This window comes from Epinephelus fuscoguttatus, linkage group LG6 (genome assembly GCF_011397635.1).
Source record: "Epinephelus fuscoguttatus linkage group LG6, E.fuscoguttatus.final_Chr_v1".
Lineage (NCBI taxonomy): Eukaryota > Metazoa > Chordata > Actinopteri > Perciformes > Serranidae > Epinephelus > Epinephelus fuscoguttatus.
In genome coordinates this window covers 22,597,435-22,612,628 of record NC_064757.1, presented here as the reverse complement: position 1 = coordinate 22,612,628, position 15,194 = coordinate 22,597,435, and the positions used below count along the sequence as shown (strand labels likewise).

At 41.6% G+C, this 15,194-nt stretch overlaps 3 protein-coding genes across 10 annotated transcripts; 2 read left to right on the top strand and 1 right to left on the bottom strand.

The window, feature by feature from the left end:
• Positions 1 to 209: 209 nt before the first annotated feature.
• Positions 210 to 11,360, bottom strand: alkbh2 (alkB homolog 2, alpha-ketoglutarate dependent dioxygenase). Of its 5 annotated transcripts, none has more exons than XM_049579119.1 (4): positions 11,175 to 11,360; positions 2,437 to 2,720; positions 2,157 to 2,355; positions 210 to 2,075 (listed from the first exon to the last, which is right to left on the bottom strand). In XM_049579119.1, exons 2-4 carry the CDS (start codon positions 2,684 to 2,686, stop codon positions 1,766 to 1,768), a joined length of 759 nt encoding a protein of 252 aa, XP_049435076.1. In that variant the 5' UTR covers positions 2,687 to 2,720; positions 11,175 to 11,360; the 3' UTR covers positions 210 to 1,765. The 5 variants fall into 5 exon arrangements, with proteins under 5 accessions (XP_049435076.1, XP_049435075.1, XP_049435074.1 ...); XM_049579118.1 differs by lacking the exon at positions 11,175 to 11,360 and adding an exon at positions 7,340 to 7,518; XM_049579117.1 differs by lacking the exon at positions 11,175 to 11,360 and adding an exon at positions 4,721 to 4,853.
• LOC125890461 (uracil-DNA glycosylase-like) lies at positions 4,197 to 10,161 on the top strand. 3 transcript variants are annotated; one of them, XM_049579116.1, is made up of 7 exons: positions 4,197 to 4,429; positions 4,759 to 4,959; positions 5,046 to 5,141; positions 5,437 to 5,534; positions 5,653 to 5,741; positions 5,839 to 6,017; positions 6,105 to 6,442. In XM_049579116.1, exons 1-7 carry the CDS (start codon positions 4,331 to 4,333, stop codon positions 6,243 to 6,245), a joined length of 903 nt encoding a protein of 300 aa, XP_049435073.1. In that variant the 5' UTR covers positions 4,197 to 4,330; the 3' UTR covers positions 6,246 to 6,442. The 3 variants fall into 3 exon arrangements, with proteins under 3 accessions (XP_049435073.1, XP_049435072.1, XP_049435071.1); XM_049579115.1 differs by lacking the exons at positions 4,197 to 4,429; positions 6,105 to 6,442 and adding an exon at positions 9,939 to 10,161 and having other exon boundaries at positions 4,627 to 4,959; XM_049579114.1 differs by lacking the exon at positions 4,197 to 4,429 and having other exon boundaries at positions 4,627 to 4,959.
• Positions 7,378 to 13,921, top strand: LOC125890464 (uracil-DNA glycosylase-like). 2 transcript variants are annotated; one of them, XM_049579123.1, is made up of 7 exons: positions 7,378 to 7,407; positions 11,413 to 11,539; positions 11,623 to 11,718; positions 13,105 to 13,202; positions 13,321 to 13,409; positions 13,513 to 13,691; positions 13,781 to 13,921. In XM_049579123.1, exons 2-7 carry the CDS (start codon positions 11,462 to 11,464, stop codon positions 13,919 to 13,921), a joined length of 681 nt encoding a protein of 226 aa, XP_049435080.1. In that variant the 5' UTR covers positions 7,378 to 7,407; positions 11,413 to 11,461. The 2 variants fall into 2 exon arrangements, with proteins under 2 accessions (XP_049435080.1, XP_049435079.1); XM_049579122.1 differs by lacking the exon at positions 7,378 to 7,407 and adding an exon at positions 11,213 to 11,242.
• The last annotated feature ends 1,273 nt before the right edge of the window (positions 13,922 to 15,194 follow it).

The window sequence follows — 15,194 nt, the reverse complement described above, 5'->3', positions numbered from 1 at the left end:
GACCAAAACACCACATTTGACAACAGCCAGAGAGGCATGTGGTCCTAACTGATGGGTTCAAACAAAATATTTTCTATACAGATGAGGTCATTTTTCATAATAAATACAACACATATTATGCAGAAGGTTCACTTTGGATTAATATATATTATTGTATTATAATTACTGATGCATAATGTATTCATAACTTTAATGTCGTAGCTGGTAAATTTGGGGCTTATTTGTTACTATATACACTGTTGGGTAGCAGTGACCTTTATTTACCTTATCCATAATGATACATCATAATTTATTTTTCATTATATTTTGTGATAGTCTGACTCTGCAGTGCAACTTGTAAAAGTACAACGTTTCCCCTTGTAATTGAGGTGAAGTAGAAGTAGGTTATAAAGTAGTACACAATGTAAATACTCCAGTAAGGTACAAGTACCTCAAAATTCTACTTAAGCACAGCACTTTGAAGTAAATGTACTTTATTACTTCCCACCACTGTGTGGTTGTAGCTATAATGCTAGCTATGTGAGGAGTTACGTCTGCATTATGCTACACTGTATACTATAAAGCTCCAATTAGCAGGCCAGGCTATTATTTGCTTAAATCACTGAACTCAACAGGCCTATATTTTTGGAACAGGCATCTATATGGGACAGGACTTTAACTCCCTTCACACAAAACTGTTGCTCAGCAAAGATTGGAAAATACAATCAACTTGTTTATTTGAAACAGTATGAATATTACTTGTGAAAAATTAGGCTTTGAATAACATGTCAATTATGTGTCATTCATTTGATCTAGCTCCGACAGACGGGGTATCAGGAGTTAATACTCATTTTACAGCACTCGAGAATTATGGCACCCAGCATACTGACACAACACCACTTAATCCTATTAAAACAATACTCACATCATGGATTATTTTTTATGAAAACCCCTTCTGATTTTTTTGATCTGAGGACCCTTACAGACTAAAGAAATATAAATAACATACCCGGTAATTGAGGAATCGACACATACTCTGACTTCGTGACCGCTTCGAAGGAAGGGAATCACCACTTTTTTTTCGTTCCTCTTTTTTACCGTGCCAGTAAATCTCAGTGAATTATTCTTTGGTGCTCTTGGTTACAGTAAAGTGAACTGAAGAACATTTATATTTGTATGTGTGATCTAAACAGCTATCTAACATTAGCTCAAGTGTATAGCCGACAACTGGTTTTACCCATCCAAAGAAGTTCTATAAAAATCAACTGCTTGGCAACCAGATCAGACCTCTAACTGAGACAGCCCTTGTTTGTCTAAATATGAAGCCACACCAGGCTAGTAAAAGGGGCTGGGAGTTTAACTGGGACTAGGCTTTTTTTAGGCTTCATGGTCTGCTCTTGGTGAGAATCTGTAATTTTTAAGGAGAGTTGTTTAGAGTTGTTGATTTTATTGCTCATTTCTTCAGGAACATTGCCAGCTGCTTTACAAGACTTAATTTCATGAAAGTAGCTGAAGTGGTAGTTTGAACTTGAGTCAGTCAGAGGTTTGGGCCTCTGTCATTTCTAACCACTGGTTCACACTGTAAAATGTGTTCACTCTCCACCTTGTTCTGTCGTATAGTCACGTAGATTCAGGTGCTACATAAACACATTTTAGATTTCTGATACTTGTCCATGAACCCAATGACAGCAAGAGTCTTGTACTCCATTCAGCCTAAACTGGGGTCCTTTCCTCAGACACTTCATGGGAACTGGCCCCATCGGCCTGGGTGATAATCCATGACTGGTCATTTCTTTCTGTCCTGCAGGATGCGTCTGAAGGTGAGGTTGATTCGAGGACAGGAAATCTTCTTGCGAACAGGGAGGCTGTGGTACCAGAAAGTGTTGGTCGGTGAGTTCATGAGGAGTAGACTTCCATGAGCGAGCTCCAGCTTCACAGGTTCGATCTGTCTGTGGCCCTGTTTTCCCCGAGCATCTCTGTGCCGGAAGATAAAGTCTCGTGGAGCTCCCAGGGAGACGGAGGCGATGGGACAGAGGGGGTCCAGCTCCTTTTCATCATCACGATGCTCACCCATGTGATCGTGACCATCTTTGTACCTGCAGGAGAGCAGAGCACTTTCAGCAGGGACACAAATATCAAACTGTAACCTTTAAAACTTGTATTCAGTAATTTCTCACCTGTTGATCAAAACAAAGTTAAATGTTTGTCCAGTTGTTTTCGTGACAGCATCCCGAATATATTCCAAGGTTGGAGTCCACGGGCAGGCTAAACGTTTCACTCCAGAGTAGGTGTAGGTGAGGCCTGCATTTCCATATGTGGCCTGCTTTCTCGGTATATTGTATACCTTCCCGTACACCTGCACCTTTGCTTCTTCTCCTGGAACAAAAACAGCCATGATTGTTCACCAACACTCCAACACCAGGTCATAGCTTTACAGAAAAAGGTCGGATGTTGTACCTGTTGCGTAGACCACCTCCTTCTCCAGCTGTTTAAAAAGGTGGTCTGCTTCCTCTTTGGAGAACAGCAAAGCATAATCACAGTCTAATCCCTCTGCCTCTATTTTCTGCCAAGGAACAGGATCAGAGAACTCTTCTTCATCATCCTCCTCCTCCTCCTGCTTCACAGTGTCATCACTCTCCAGTTTGATCTTCTTCTGGGGACTTTCAGCATCACTGGAGCAGGAGTGTTTCATCACACACTTTTCCATGGTAGTAACCTGTTGTCTGTGGCACTCCGTGGAGCTGCAAGGAAGAAGGAAATAATAAATATCTTGTGTGTAAGATGTATCAGCATTCAGTGGTGTAGTGGCAGTTGATGAGGTGGGTGTACTACTAGGTAGACGGGTGGGTTACCGAGGAGGAGGTGGGTATACTCTCCTGTATATATACCAATGGCTTTCTGGCCGTTAGGTAGGTATACTGTAAACGACCAGAAAAAGAGGCGGGTATACCCTGTATACCTGCCTATACCCCCCACTACACCACTGATGGCGTCAAGTGGTGAGGTTGCAGAACTGAAAACTCTCCCGTGTGCCAAGTGTGTAGGAGAACTATGCAAAAATAAAAAACGCAATCCTTCTGGTATACTGTAGAACAACATGGTGGACTCTGTGGACGAGGACCCACTCCATATGCAGATATAAACAGCTCATTCATGCATTTTCCTAAACCTCTTACCCTGTTGGGGGTTGTAGGGGGGCTGGAGCCTATCCCAGCTGACACTGGGCGAGAGGCGGGGTGCACCCTGAACAGGTCACCAGACTATCACAGGGCTGACATGTAGAGACAGACAACCATTCACGTTCACATTCACATCTAAGGGCCATTTAGAGTCAACAATTAACCCGCATGTCTCTGGACTGTGGGAGGAAGCTGAAGTACCCGCGAAGACCATGCAAACTCCACAAGGAAAGGCTCCCCCTCCCGGGGTTCAAACCTGCAGTGGGGGGTTTGGACCCAGTGCTAACCACTGCACCACCATGCTGCCCAACAAATACACAGTGAGTCTTATTTTCAAATTATAAACTAATGAACAAATTTATAGGCCTACTATTTCTGCCAATAAATGCACCTAAACCCTGCACACTTGACCTTTAATACTGATTTTGAGATGTAAATTAATATGGGAAAAACATTGGTAATGTACCTGTAGTTTAATATATTTACATCTGATGAATTCTGGACCTTTTTGGAGATAGCAGGGCTGCAACTTACAATTATTTGCATTATTAATTAATCTTTTAACAAGTGTCCAGATTAATCATTGAACTGCTGTGTTCTTTAACTGCCCATCACAATTTTCCCTGAGCCCCAGGTGACATTACACCAGTTCAAAGGGGAAAATACTCAATATACTATGATATACGACGAAGAATAGCTGCAAATCCACATTTTAGGGTATGAACTAAAAATGACACAAATGATTTATCAGTTATTAAAACAGTTAATCAAATTGTGTCAATTGACGAACTAGAAAAGGCTACTAACATAATAGACCAATTTGTCAGCAAAGATATGACATTAAGCGTTTATAGAATAAAATACTACGTAATAACGGCTATGAAATAATGTATGTACAATATAACATCACGAAAATAGCTGAGAAAACGTATATTCCACAAAGATGAATGCCAGGTGCTTCACCCTCCACAGACAGTAAAAACACACAGCAACAGATGGTCTTGAACAGCCCTTAGCTCATTATCATAACTCTGTGTCGTCACTTTGGCGCGAATACTGTCAGAAACTGCAGGTCTTTCCAGAGGAGCCCACCGCCGCTTTGCTCTTATTTTAGCTAATACGTGTACTTTTATAGTTTACGACAGCTTACCGTAACGGTGTTCATCAAGAAAATGATCGGACAGAAAACTATTCATTCATTTTTTTCACCTGTCTCGAAGAAGAGATTTTCGGAGGACGTAAATGAGACCAAGGAGGATGCCAAAGACCCGGTGAGCGTTATTAATAAGTGCAGTCTGTCAGCTAACATTAGCCACGTGTCTAGCTTGTTAAAACATAGCGTTATTAATAATTAAACACAACTTACATGGTACTTGTAAAACCATTTCAAACACAGCGGGATTTGTCGTTTCCCGCGATAGTTCAGTATACGAAAGCTGCGTTCACAAGTACCGCTGTGTTCCTGTTTGTTGTTAAAACTTGTGCTCAAAACACGAAAATGTTTGTGCTACGATGTGGACGGTTTCTGAAGCCAGTCTCACCTCCATCTGTACGCTGCTCACCTGCTCTGTGTTTTGCCCACTACACTAAAATTGTGCAGAAGAAGCAGAAGTCCTCAGCGGTGGATCCGGAGCCGTCCAGGCCGCCTCCTGCTCCTCTGTCCCCGGAGCAACTAGACAGGATCGCCCGCAACAAGCAAGCAGCGATACAGAAACTCGCTTCCGCTCAGACCCCTCCAGGGTTTGGGGAAGGCTGGAGAAAGGAACTGTCGGCTGAGTTTGGAAAGCCCTACTTTAAAAGGGTGAGATGACGACAAGTCAACATCACACTGAACTGCTGTCTCTGTTATTTTAAACGGTTCAAATAACTTAATGTTGTCTGCCACAGCTGATGAACTTTGTCTCTGAAGAGAGAAAACGCCACACTGTGTATCCTCCTGCTGAACAGGTCTTCAGCTGGACTCAGATGTGTGACATCCGAGATGTAAGTTTGACTGCACTGGCACTGTCCCACTTATCCTGACCTGAGACGCTGTGTCTGACACTTACACACCCTAGGGGGCGCTGAGGACAAAACATGGAACACTAAAGTGCAATTGAAAATGGAAAATCAGAGTTAACATACAATATTAGCGTATATATGTAAATGATGGGTTAGTGGGACAGAACGGTCTGTGCTGTGTGGATAAAGTGGAAGTTAAGTGTATGATGTTAAGTGTCCCTTAGTTTGGCATTAACCATCACAGTCACATCTCTTTAAAATGTGTCTCTAATTCCAGGTCAAGGTGGTGATTCTTGGCCAGGATCCATATCATGGTCCTAACCAAGCACATGGATTGTGCTTTAGTGTCAAAAGACCAGTGCATCCTCCACCCAGGTTAAAACTTTTTCATTTTCTCTGCATGTAAACTAGTCAGTTTTCTAACTTCAAATCAGTCCAGGGCTGTGCAGTCCTTTGACATACTTATTACACCTGTGATCCTTTTCATCTCCAGCCTGGAGAACATGTACAAAGAGCTGGTATCGGACATTGAAGGCTTTGAGCACCCTGGACATGGAGATCTGACTGGATGGTCCCAACAAGGTATTTTTGTTGAATGTTTACGCATAGTTGCACAGCAAGAAAGCTGTTGATCATTAACCGACCTGCCGTCTTCTATATCTGTGACCTCACTCTCCAGGTGTGCTGTTGCTCAACGCTGTGTTGACCGTCCGAGCGCACCAGGCCAACTCCCACAAAGACCAAGGCTGGGAGACCTTCACTGACGCTGTGGTGCATTGGCTCAGCAACAACCTGGAAGGCCTTGTCTTCATGCTGTGGGGATCATATGCTCAGAAGAAAGGAGCTGCTATTAACAGGGTGGGTCTGCACTGTTGTTTTAAACCAAAGCTTCTTATCATGTTCAGGTGTCTAAGTTTGTATGTGTTAATATCTCTCTGTTTGTAGAAACGCCACCATGTCCTGCAGACTGTGCATCCCTCTCCCTTGTCTGCTCACAGAGGATATTTTGGGTGCAGGCATTTCTCAAAGGCCAACGAGCTGCTAAAGAAGTCTGGAAAGGCTCCAATAAACTGGAAGGCACTTTAAGTTCATGTTTTCTAACAAACAGACCAAAACCTGCCCATAAGCTTTCACTGTCTTCCTGTTCGAGCAGTAGTGTGAGCAAAGATTTCTCTACGAAAGAGTTCATGTTGGTAGTTTAAACTTTTGTTTTGTGCCATACACTGAATTTCCTCAAACTGTTGTTTCAGCATTGTAAATATGTTTGTATCTTTTTTTACTTTTTTTATAGACAAGTTGATACTATTAAAGCGCTTCCAGGAAGTGGGTGTTGTATGTTTCTAAATATGCTCACTTCCTCTGATGCACAGAGTGTTGTCCATGCTTCACTGCAGAGTTTAAGGTGCCCTTTTTCATCAGGTTTGGTCAGTTTGAGTGCACAAAATGGCTCTGGCAAAAAATATATATTAAAAAAACTGATAACTGCACAAGGCTAAAGACAAAAAATAATGTAAGATTTGGCAGAACTAGATTTGCTGGAGAGATAAAAAGTTACTTAAAGACACAATTGTTGATTTGTGTGATGACCACTTTGTATTTACATGGCTTACTCAGGGTGTCTGCAGGTCCTTAAAAGTCTTAAAATGTCTTGAATTCAATTTTACAACAATAAGGCCTTAAAAGTCATTAAATAATCCTTAATTAGAATTTATAAGGTCTTAATTACTTAATAACATTTTATCAAATTTCATTTATCCATTTTGCAAAAAAAGAGTGAAGCCTGTCTATGTAAACGTCCACATTTATTATGTTACAAATCTTTAAAAAAAAAAACAAACAACAATACAGTCATTTTACTTAATACCTGCACTTACCTGTTGGCAAAATGTAGATTGACTTATCGCACTCTCATCACCATTTAATTTCGCACAACAAAACGATATTCTTTACAGCTCATTTAAACTCATTCATAAACATTTGACATGACTGTGAACTCTAATTTTAAAGCGATTTGGATGCACAGGCGAATCATCAGAGGCACGGACTAACGTCAGTATTGAATAGACTTATATCGTGTGACTATAACATATCAACCCGCTCACATTTTGGATGCATTCAGGTTTCATTGTTGTGAAGCGTTTACTGAATGTCACAGGGAGTCGTGCTCTCCTGGCTCTCACCTTGGCTTGGTACCTCCGTGGCTCAACGTGTCTTTGGAGGATATCAGTGGAAACGGCGATTCATTAATGTGAGTGACGTCCAGTCCGACACTGATACTGTTTCTATTATTATATTGCAAACGACAGCTTTAGATGAATGAAATAAAAGACGCGAAGCGATCGCAATGTTTATTTCCTAGTTAGATGAGAAACAGGTTCTCAAAGGCCACGCCCACACCACATCTATCTCTATCACCAGTTAATTCACACACCAGTTAATCTTGCACACCCGCAACAAGCAGGCAGCGATGAGGACCCTCCAGGGTTTGAGAAAAGCTGGAGAAAGGAACTGTCGGCTGAGTTTGGAAAGCCCTACTTTAAAAGGGTGAGATAACAAGTCAACATCACACTGCACTGCTGTCATTGTTGTTTTAAACGGTTTCAATAACTTAATGTTGTCCGCCACAGCTGATGAACTTTGTCTCTGAAGAGAGAAAACGCCACACTGTGTATCCTCCTGCTAAACAGGTCTTCAGCTGGACTCAGATGTGTGACATCCGAGATGTAAGTTTGACTGCACTGGCACCTTCCCACTCATCCTGACCTGTGACACTGTGTCTGACACTTAAGTATAAAGCATTTGATATTGATATAAACAAGCAAACAGTTTTTATTTTAGGTTGCAAAGTAAAAAATAAATAGTACACTGTACAAAAACAAAGAGAAGTATAATAAGCAAACAGTATAAAACCCAAAACAATATAATAAGGACGCATCAAAAAGAAGCAGAATACAATAATGTTGTTTTTGTTTTCACATTGTCAGTTCAAATATTGACCTAGTTTTGTTTTACTTTTACGTGGCACTGCAGTGTTATGAAGCCCCTCACTTTCAGATGAACTTAAAACTAGAGGAAAACTTTTGTGTTTCTGTGTGCTGTGCTGTAGACTGTTGATGTATTCTACATTCCACATTTGGAGACGTGCAGTATCTTCTGTGGACCAAACTACTCCTCGTCCTGCGTTCTTGCAAGCGTTAGGCCGAGGTGGTTTCTGTTTTTCAAGTGTCCCAGTGCAACAGCATGTGATCTAGAGGGCTGAATACAATGGCAAAGAGCAGAGAGCTGACTGGTTTCACCAGTCTAGGTGGTTTTTTTAGCCTCTTAAACAATAAGAGAAACAGTATGGCGCCTGCTTCCTGTTCACGAATTCTCATACTACAGCCAAACAGTGTACAAAAATGTGTTTCTGAAGCCATTTTAGGTGAGAAAAAGGCAATAAAGACACAGAATCTTGGTTTATATTTGATCAGCACTGCCTAGTTTTACAGTTTGATGGGAGTTTGGTCTGAGTTTGAGAAAGCATGAGACAGAGTGACGTCTTTCTCTGGCGCACAAAATGCGGATGTACAATCTGGGCTAGAGCCGGTGAAAATCCACTGGATGACACATGTTTAGCTGAGAGATGAGGGAGGGAAGTTTTACCATAGTTCATTTACACACACTACCCACATTGTTATGATACTAAGCCGATTTTAAAATCGGCAAAGTATCCCCTTCAGCTGTAGAAAATTGTGAGACAGCCTGTCTTTTATAACACTAAGGCAGTATTAAATTGTTTCTTGCTTCACAGTTATTGTGACATACGTTGATAAACTTATTTGAGCACTTCCCATATGCTAGACTGTCTACATGCTGCATACACACCCCAGCAGGCACTGAAGACAACACATGGTACATTAAAGTGCAATTGAAAATGGAAAATCAGAGTTAACATACAATATTAGCATATGTTAAGGAAAGCCCTGTGCACTTTAGGGTTAGTGGCACAGAAGAGTCTGTGCTGTGTGGATAAAATGGAAGTTAAGTGTATGATGTTAAGTGTCCCTTAGTTTGGCATTAACCATCACTGTTGCATTTCTTTAAGATGTGTCTCTAATTTCAGGTCAAAGTGGTGATTCTTGGCCAGGATCCATATCATGGTCCTAACCAAGCACATGGATTGTGCTTTAGTGTCAGAAGACCAGTGCATCCTCCACCCAGGTTAAAACTTTTTCATTTTCTCTGCATGTAAACTAGTCAGTTTTCTAACTTCAAATCAGTCCAGGGCTGTGCAGTCCTTTGACATACTTATTACACCTGTGATCCTTTTCATCTCAAGTCTGAAGAACATATACAAAGAGCTGGTGTCGGACATTAAAGGCTTTGAGCATCCTGGACATGGAGATCTGACTGGATGGTCCCAACAAGGTATTTTTGAAAAAGCAGTTTGTTGACGCATAGTTACACAGCAAGAAAGCTGTTGATCATGAACCGACCTGCCGTCTTCTACATCTGTGACCTCACTCTCCAGGTGTGCTGTTGCTCAACGCTGTGTTGACTGTCCGAGCGCACCAGGCCAACTCCCACAAAGACCAAGGCTGGAGACCTTCACTGGCCAGCTGTGGTGCAGTGGCTCAGCAACAACCTGGAAGGCCTTGTCTTCATGCTGTGGGGATCATATGCTCAGAAGAAAGGAGCTGCTATTAACAGGGTGGGTCTGCACTGTTGTTTTAAACCAAAGCTTCTTATCATGTTCATGTGTCTAAGTTTGTATGTGTTAATATATATCTCTGTTTGTAGAAACGCCACCATGTCCTGCAGACTGTGCATCCCTCTCCCTTGTCTGCTCACAGAGGATATTTTGGGTGCAGGCATTTCTCAAAGGCCAACGAGCTGCTAAAGAAGTCTGGAAAGGCTCCAATAAACTGGAAGGCACTTTAAGTTCATGTTTTCTAACAAACAGACCAAAACCTGCCCATAAGCTTTCACTGTCTTCCTGTTCGAGCAGTAGTGTGAGCAAAGATTTCTCTGAAAGAGTTCATGTTGGTAGTTTAAACTTTTGTTTTGTGCCATACACTGAATTTCCTCAAACTGTTGTTTCAGCATTGTAAATATGTTTGTATCTTTTTTTACTTTTTTTATAGACAAGTTGATACTATTAAAGCGCTTCCAGGAAGTGGTGTTGTATGTTTCTAAATATGCTCACTTCCTCTGATGCACAGAGTGTTGTCCATGCTTCACTGCAGAGTTTAAGGTGCCCTTTTCATCAGGTTTGGTCAGTTTGAGTGCACAAAATGGCTCTGGCAAAAATATATATTAAAAAAACTGATAACTGCACAAGGCTAAAGACAAAAAATAATGTAAGATTTGGCAGAACTAGATTTGCTGGAGAGATAAAAAGTTACTTAAAGACACAATTGTTGATTTGTGTGATGACCACTTTGTATTTACATGGCTTACTCAGGGTGTCTGCAGGTCCTTAAAAGTCTTAAAATGTCTTGAATTCAATTTTACAACAATAAGGCCTTAAAAGTCATTAAATAATCCTTAATTAGAATTTATAAGGTCTTAATTACTTAATAACATTTTATCAAATTTCATTTATCCATTTTGCAAAAAAAGAGTGAAGCCTGTCTATGTAAACGTCCACATTTATTATGTTACAAATCTTTAAAAAAAAAAAAACAAACAAACAACAATACAGTCATTTTACTTAATACCTGCACTTACCTGTTGGCAAAATGTAGATTGACTTATCGCACTCTCATCACCATTTAATTTCGCACAACAAAACGATATTCTTTACAGCTCATTTAAACTCATTCATAAACATTTGACATGACTGTGAACTCTAATTTTAAAGCGATTTGGATGCACAGGCGAATCATCAGAGGCACGGACTAACGTCAGTATTGAATAGACTTATATCGTGTGACTATAACATATCAACCCGCTCACATTTTGGATGCATTCAGGTTTCATTGTTGTGAAGCGTTTACTGAATGTCACAGGGAGTCGTGCTCTCCTGGCTCTCACCTTGGCTTGGTACCTCCGTGGCTCAACGTGTCTTTGGAGGATATCAGTGGAAACGGCGATTCATTAATGTGAGTGACGTCCAGTCCGACACTGATACTGTTTCTATTATTATATTGCAAACGACAGCTTTAGATGAATGAAATAAAAGACGCGAAGCGATCGCAATGTTTATTTCCTAGTTAGATGAGAAACAGGTTCTCAAAGGCCACGCCCACACCACATCTATCTCTATCACCAGTTAATTCACACACCAGTTAATCTTGCACACCCGCAACAAGCAGGCAGCGATGAGGACCCCTCCAGGGTTTGAGAAAAGCTGGAGAAAGGAACTGTCGGCTGAGTTTGGAAAGCCCTACTTTAAAAGGGTGAGATAACAAGTCAACATCACACTGCACTGCTGTCATTGTTGTTTTAAACGGTTTCAATAACTTAATGTTGTCCGCCACAGCTGATGAACTTTGTCTCTGAAGAGAGAAAACGCCACACTGTGTACCCTCCTGCTAAACAGGTCTTCAGCTGGACTCAGATGTGTGACATCCGAGATGTAAGTTTGACTGCACTGGCACCTTCCCACTCATCCTGACCTGTGACACTGTGTCTGACACTTAAGTATAAAGCATTTGATATTGATATAAACAAGCAAACAGTTTTTATTTTAGGTTGCAAAGTAAAAAATAAATAGTACACTGTACAAAAACAAAGAGAAGTATAATAAGCAAACAGTATAAAACCCAAAACAATATAATAAGGACGCATCAAAAAGAAGCAGAATACAATAATGTTGTTTTTGTTTTCACATTGTCAGTTCAAATATTGACCTAGTTTTGTTTTACTTTTACGTGGCACTGCAGTGCGGTTATGAAGCCCCTCACTTTCAGATGAACTTAAAACTAGAGGAAAACTTTTGTGTTTCTGTGTGCTGTGCTGTAGACTGTTGATGTATTCTACATTCCACATTTGGAGACGTGCAGTATCTTCTGTGGACCAAACTACTCCTCGTCCTGCGTTCTTGCAAGCGTTAGGCCGAGGTGGTTTTGTCTGTTTTTTCAAGTGTCCCAGTGCAACAGCATGTGATCTAGAGGGCTGAATACAATGGCAAAGAGCAGAGCGAGCTGACTGGTTTCACCAGTCTAGGTGGTTTTTTTAGCCTCTTAAACAATAAGAGAAACAGTATGGCGCCTGCTTCCTGTTCACAAATTCTCATACTACAGCCAAACAGTGTACAAAAATGTGTTTCTGAAGCCATTTTAGGTGAGAAAAAGGCAATAAAGACACAGAATCTTGGTTTATATTTGATCAGCACTGCCTAGTTTTACAGTTTGATGGGAGTTTGGTCTGAGTTTGAGAAAGCATGAGACAGAGTGACGTCTTTCTCTGGCACAAAATGCGGATGTACAATCTGGGCTAGAGCCGGTGAAAATCCACTGGATGACACATGTTTAGCTGAGAGATGAGGGAGGGAAGTTTTACCATAGTTCATTTACACACACTACCCACATTGTCATGATAATAATCAGATTTTAAAATCTTCAAATTATCCTATTCATCTTTAGAAAATTGTGAGACAGCCTGTCTTTTATAACACTAAGGCAGTATTAAATTGTTTCTTGCTTCACAGTTATTGTGACATACGTTGATAAACTTATTTGAGCACTTCCCATATGCTAGACTGTCTACATGCTGCATACACACCCCAGCAGGCACTGAAGACAACACATGGAACATTAAAGTGCAATTGAAAATGGAAAATCAGAGTTAACATACAATATTAGCATATGTTAAGGAAAGCCCTGTGCACTTTAGGGTTAGTGGCACAGAAGAGTCTGTGCTGTGTGGATAAAATGGAAGTTAAGTGTATGATGTTAAGTGTCCCTTAGTTTGGCATTAACCATCACTGTTGCATTTCTTTAAGATGTGTCTCTAATTTCAGGTCAAAGTGGTGATTCTTGGCCAGGATCCATATCATGGTCCTAACCAAGCACATGGATTGTGCTTTAGTGTCAGAAGACCAGTGCATCCTCCACCCAGGTTAAAACTTTTTCAGTATCTCTGCATGTAAACTAGTCAGCTTTCTAACTTCAAATCAGTCCAGGGCTGTGCAGTCCTTTGACATACTTATTACACCTGTGATCCTTTTCATCTCAAGTCTGAAGAACATATACAAAGAGCTGGTGTCGGACATTAAAGGCTTTGAGCATCCTGGACATGGAGATCTGACTGGATGGTCCCAACAAGGTATTTTTGAAAAAGCAGTTTGTTGACGCATAGTTACACAGCAAGAAAGCTGTTGATCATGAACCGACCTGCCGTCTTCTACATCTGTGACCTCACTCTCCAGGTGTGCTGTTGCTCAACGCTGTGTTGACTGTCCGAGCGCACCAAGCCAACTCCCACAAAGACCAAGGCTGGGAGACCTTCACTGACGCTGTGGTGCATTGGCTCAGCAACAACTTGGAAGGCCTTGTCTTCATGCTGTGGGGATCATATGCTCAGAAGAAAGGAGCTGCTATTAACAGGGTGGGTCTGCACTGTTGTTTTAAACCAAAGCTTCTTATCATGTTCATGTGTCTAAGTTGGTATGTGTTAATATATATCTCTGTTTGTAGAAACGCCACCATGTCCTGCAGACTGTGCATCCCTCTCCCTCGTCTGCTCACAAAGGATTTTTTGGGTGCAGGCATTTCTCAAAGGCCAACGAGCTGCTAAAGAAGTCTGGAAAGGCTCCAATAAACTGGAGGGCACTTTAAGTTCATGTTTTCCAACAAACTACAGACCAAAACCTGCCCATAAGCTTTCACTGTTTTCCTGTTCCAGCAGTAGTGTGAGCAAAGATTTCTCTACGAAAGAGTTTCATGTTGGTAGTTTAAAGTTTGAACAACTTCAGCGTGAACACTTTCAACCTCCGCTCAATCCCTACTTCTGCCGCATCAATTTCAAAACAAAAGTACCTTAAACTCGCCCTCTTCAACACAAGATCTCTCAACAATAAAAGTTATTCTCAACAAATTTATCACTGACAAGCAACTTGACCTTCTCTGCCTTAATGAAACTTGGCAAAAACCCCTGGACTACCTTTCACTTAACCAAACTACCCCTGTTGGATACTCTTACATAGACAACCCACAATCTGAGGGCAGAGGAGGGGGCATTGCTGCTATTTACAGTACCATCAAGACCTCCAACCCCACCCACTCTCCATCCCCGCTGCTCTATCCTTTGAACACCTGGCTTTTAAACTACCCGGCCCTAAACCTCTCATCATTTCAATCATCTACCGCCCCCCAAACCCAACCCATCATTCCTATCAGATCTCTCAGAACTCATCACTGCACTGTCTTCAATCTCACCATCTGTTTTACTCCTCGGCGACTTCAACCTCCACATTGACTCCCCGGACTGTAAAATTGCTATGGACTTTCTGGACCTACTCAACTGCTTTAGCTTCACCCAACACATCAACTTTCCCACCCACAACCGTGGACACATCTTAGACCTGGTTTGCTCCACTGGCCTCCACATCCATAACATCTCCAGCACCAACCTCTCTATCTCCGACCTCTTGGCCATCACACTTGTCATTGACATTCCTGCCCCCAACCCAAACATGATCGCACAATGACTTTCCGCAACTTAAAGTCCATCTGCCCAGTCTCTCTCTCCACCTGCATATCGAAACTCTCTCCACCCTCACCCTCCCTGCAAATCCAGCCCCCATGGACCTTGTCAACATCTACAACAACACGCTGTCTACCTCCCTTAACGAACTGGCTCCCCTAAAAACCAAAACTGTCACTTTTACTCACTTGGCCCCCGGTTCACCCCGGAACTCCACAAACTCAAAAAACAACTAAGACAACTAGAACGACTACGCAAGAAAGCCGGTCTCACAGTACATGCCCTTGCGTACAAAGATCACATGCACCTCTACAAATCATCACTCAAAGAGGCCCGCTCTGTCTACTACTCTGGCATCATTCATTCTGGATCCTCCAACCCACGCACTCTGTTTTCCACCATAAA

Coding starts and splice junctions, on each gene's coding strand:
- LOC125890464 (XM_049579123.1), top strand. CDS start 11,462: ATGAGGACCCCTCCAGGGTTTGAGAAAAGCTGGAGAAAGGAACTGTCG. Junction 11,540..11,622: donor GAAAGCCCTACTTTAAAAGG/GTGAGATAACAA, acceptor TGTCCGCCACAG/CTGATGAACTTTGTCTCTGA. Junction 13,410..13,512: donor GACTGGATGGTCCCAACAAG/GTATTTTTGAAA, acceptor CTCACTCTCCAG/GTGTGCTGTTGCTCAACGCT.
- alkbh2 (XM_049579119.1), bottom strand. CDS start 2,686: ATGGAAAAGTGTGTGATGAAACACTCCTGCTCCAGTGATGCTGAAAGT. Junction 2,356..2,436: donor GGAGGTGGTCTACGCAACAG/GTACAACATCCG, acceptor TTTTTGTTCCAG/GAGAAGAAGCAAAGGTGCAG. Junction 2,076..2,156: donor AACTTTGTTTTGATCAACAG/GTGAGAAATTAC, acceptor GCTCTCCTGCAG/GTACAAAGATGGTCACGATC.
- LOC125890461 (XM_049579115.1), top strand. CDS start 4,657: ATGTTTGTGCTACGATGTGGACGGTTTCTGAAGCCAGTCTCACCTCCA. Junction 4,960..5,045: donor GAAAGCCCTACTTTAAAAGG/GTGAGATGACGA, acceptor TGTCTGCCACAG/CTGATGAACTTTGTCTCTGA. Junction 5,535..5,652: donor CCAGTGCATCCTCCACCCAG/GTTAAAACTTTT, acceptor TTTCATCTCCAG/CCTGGAGAACATGTACAAAG.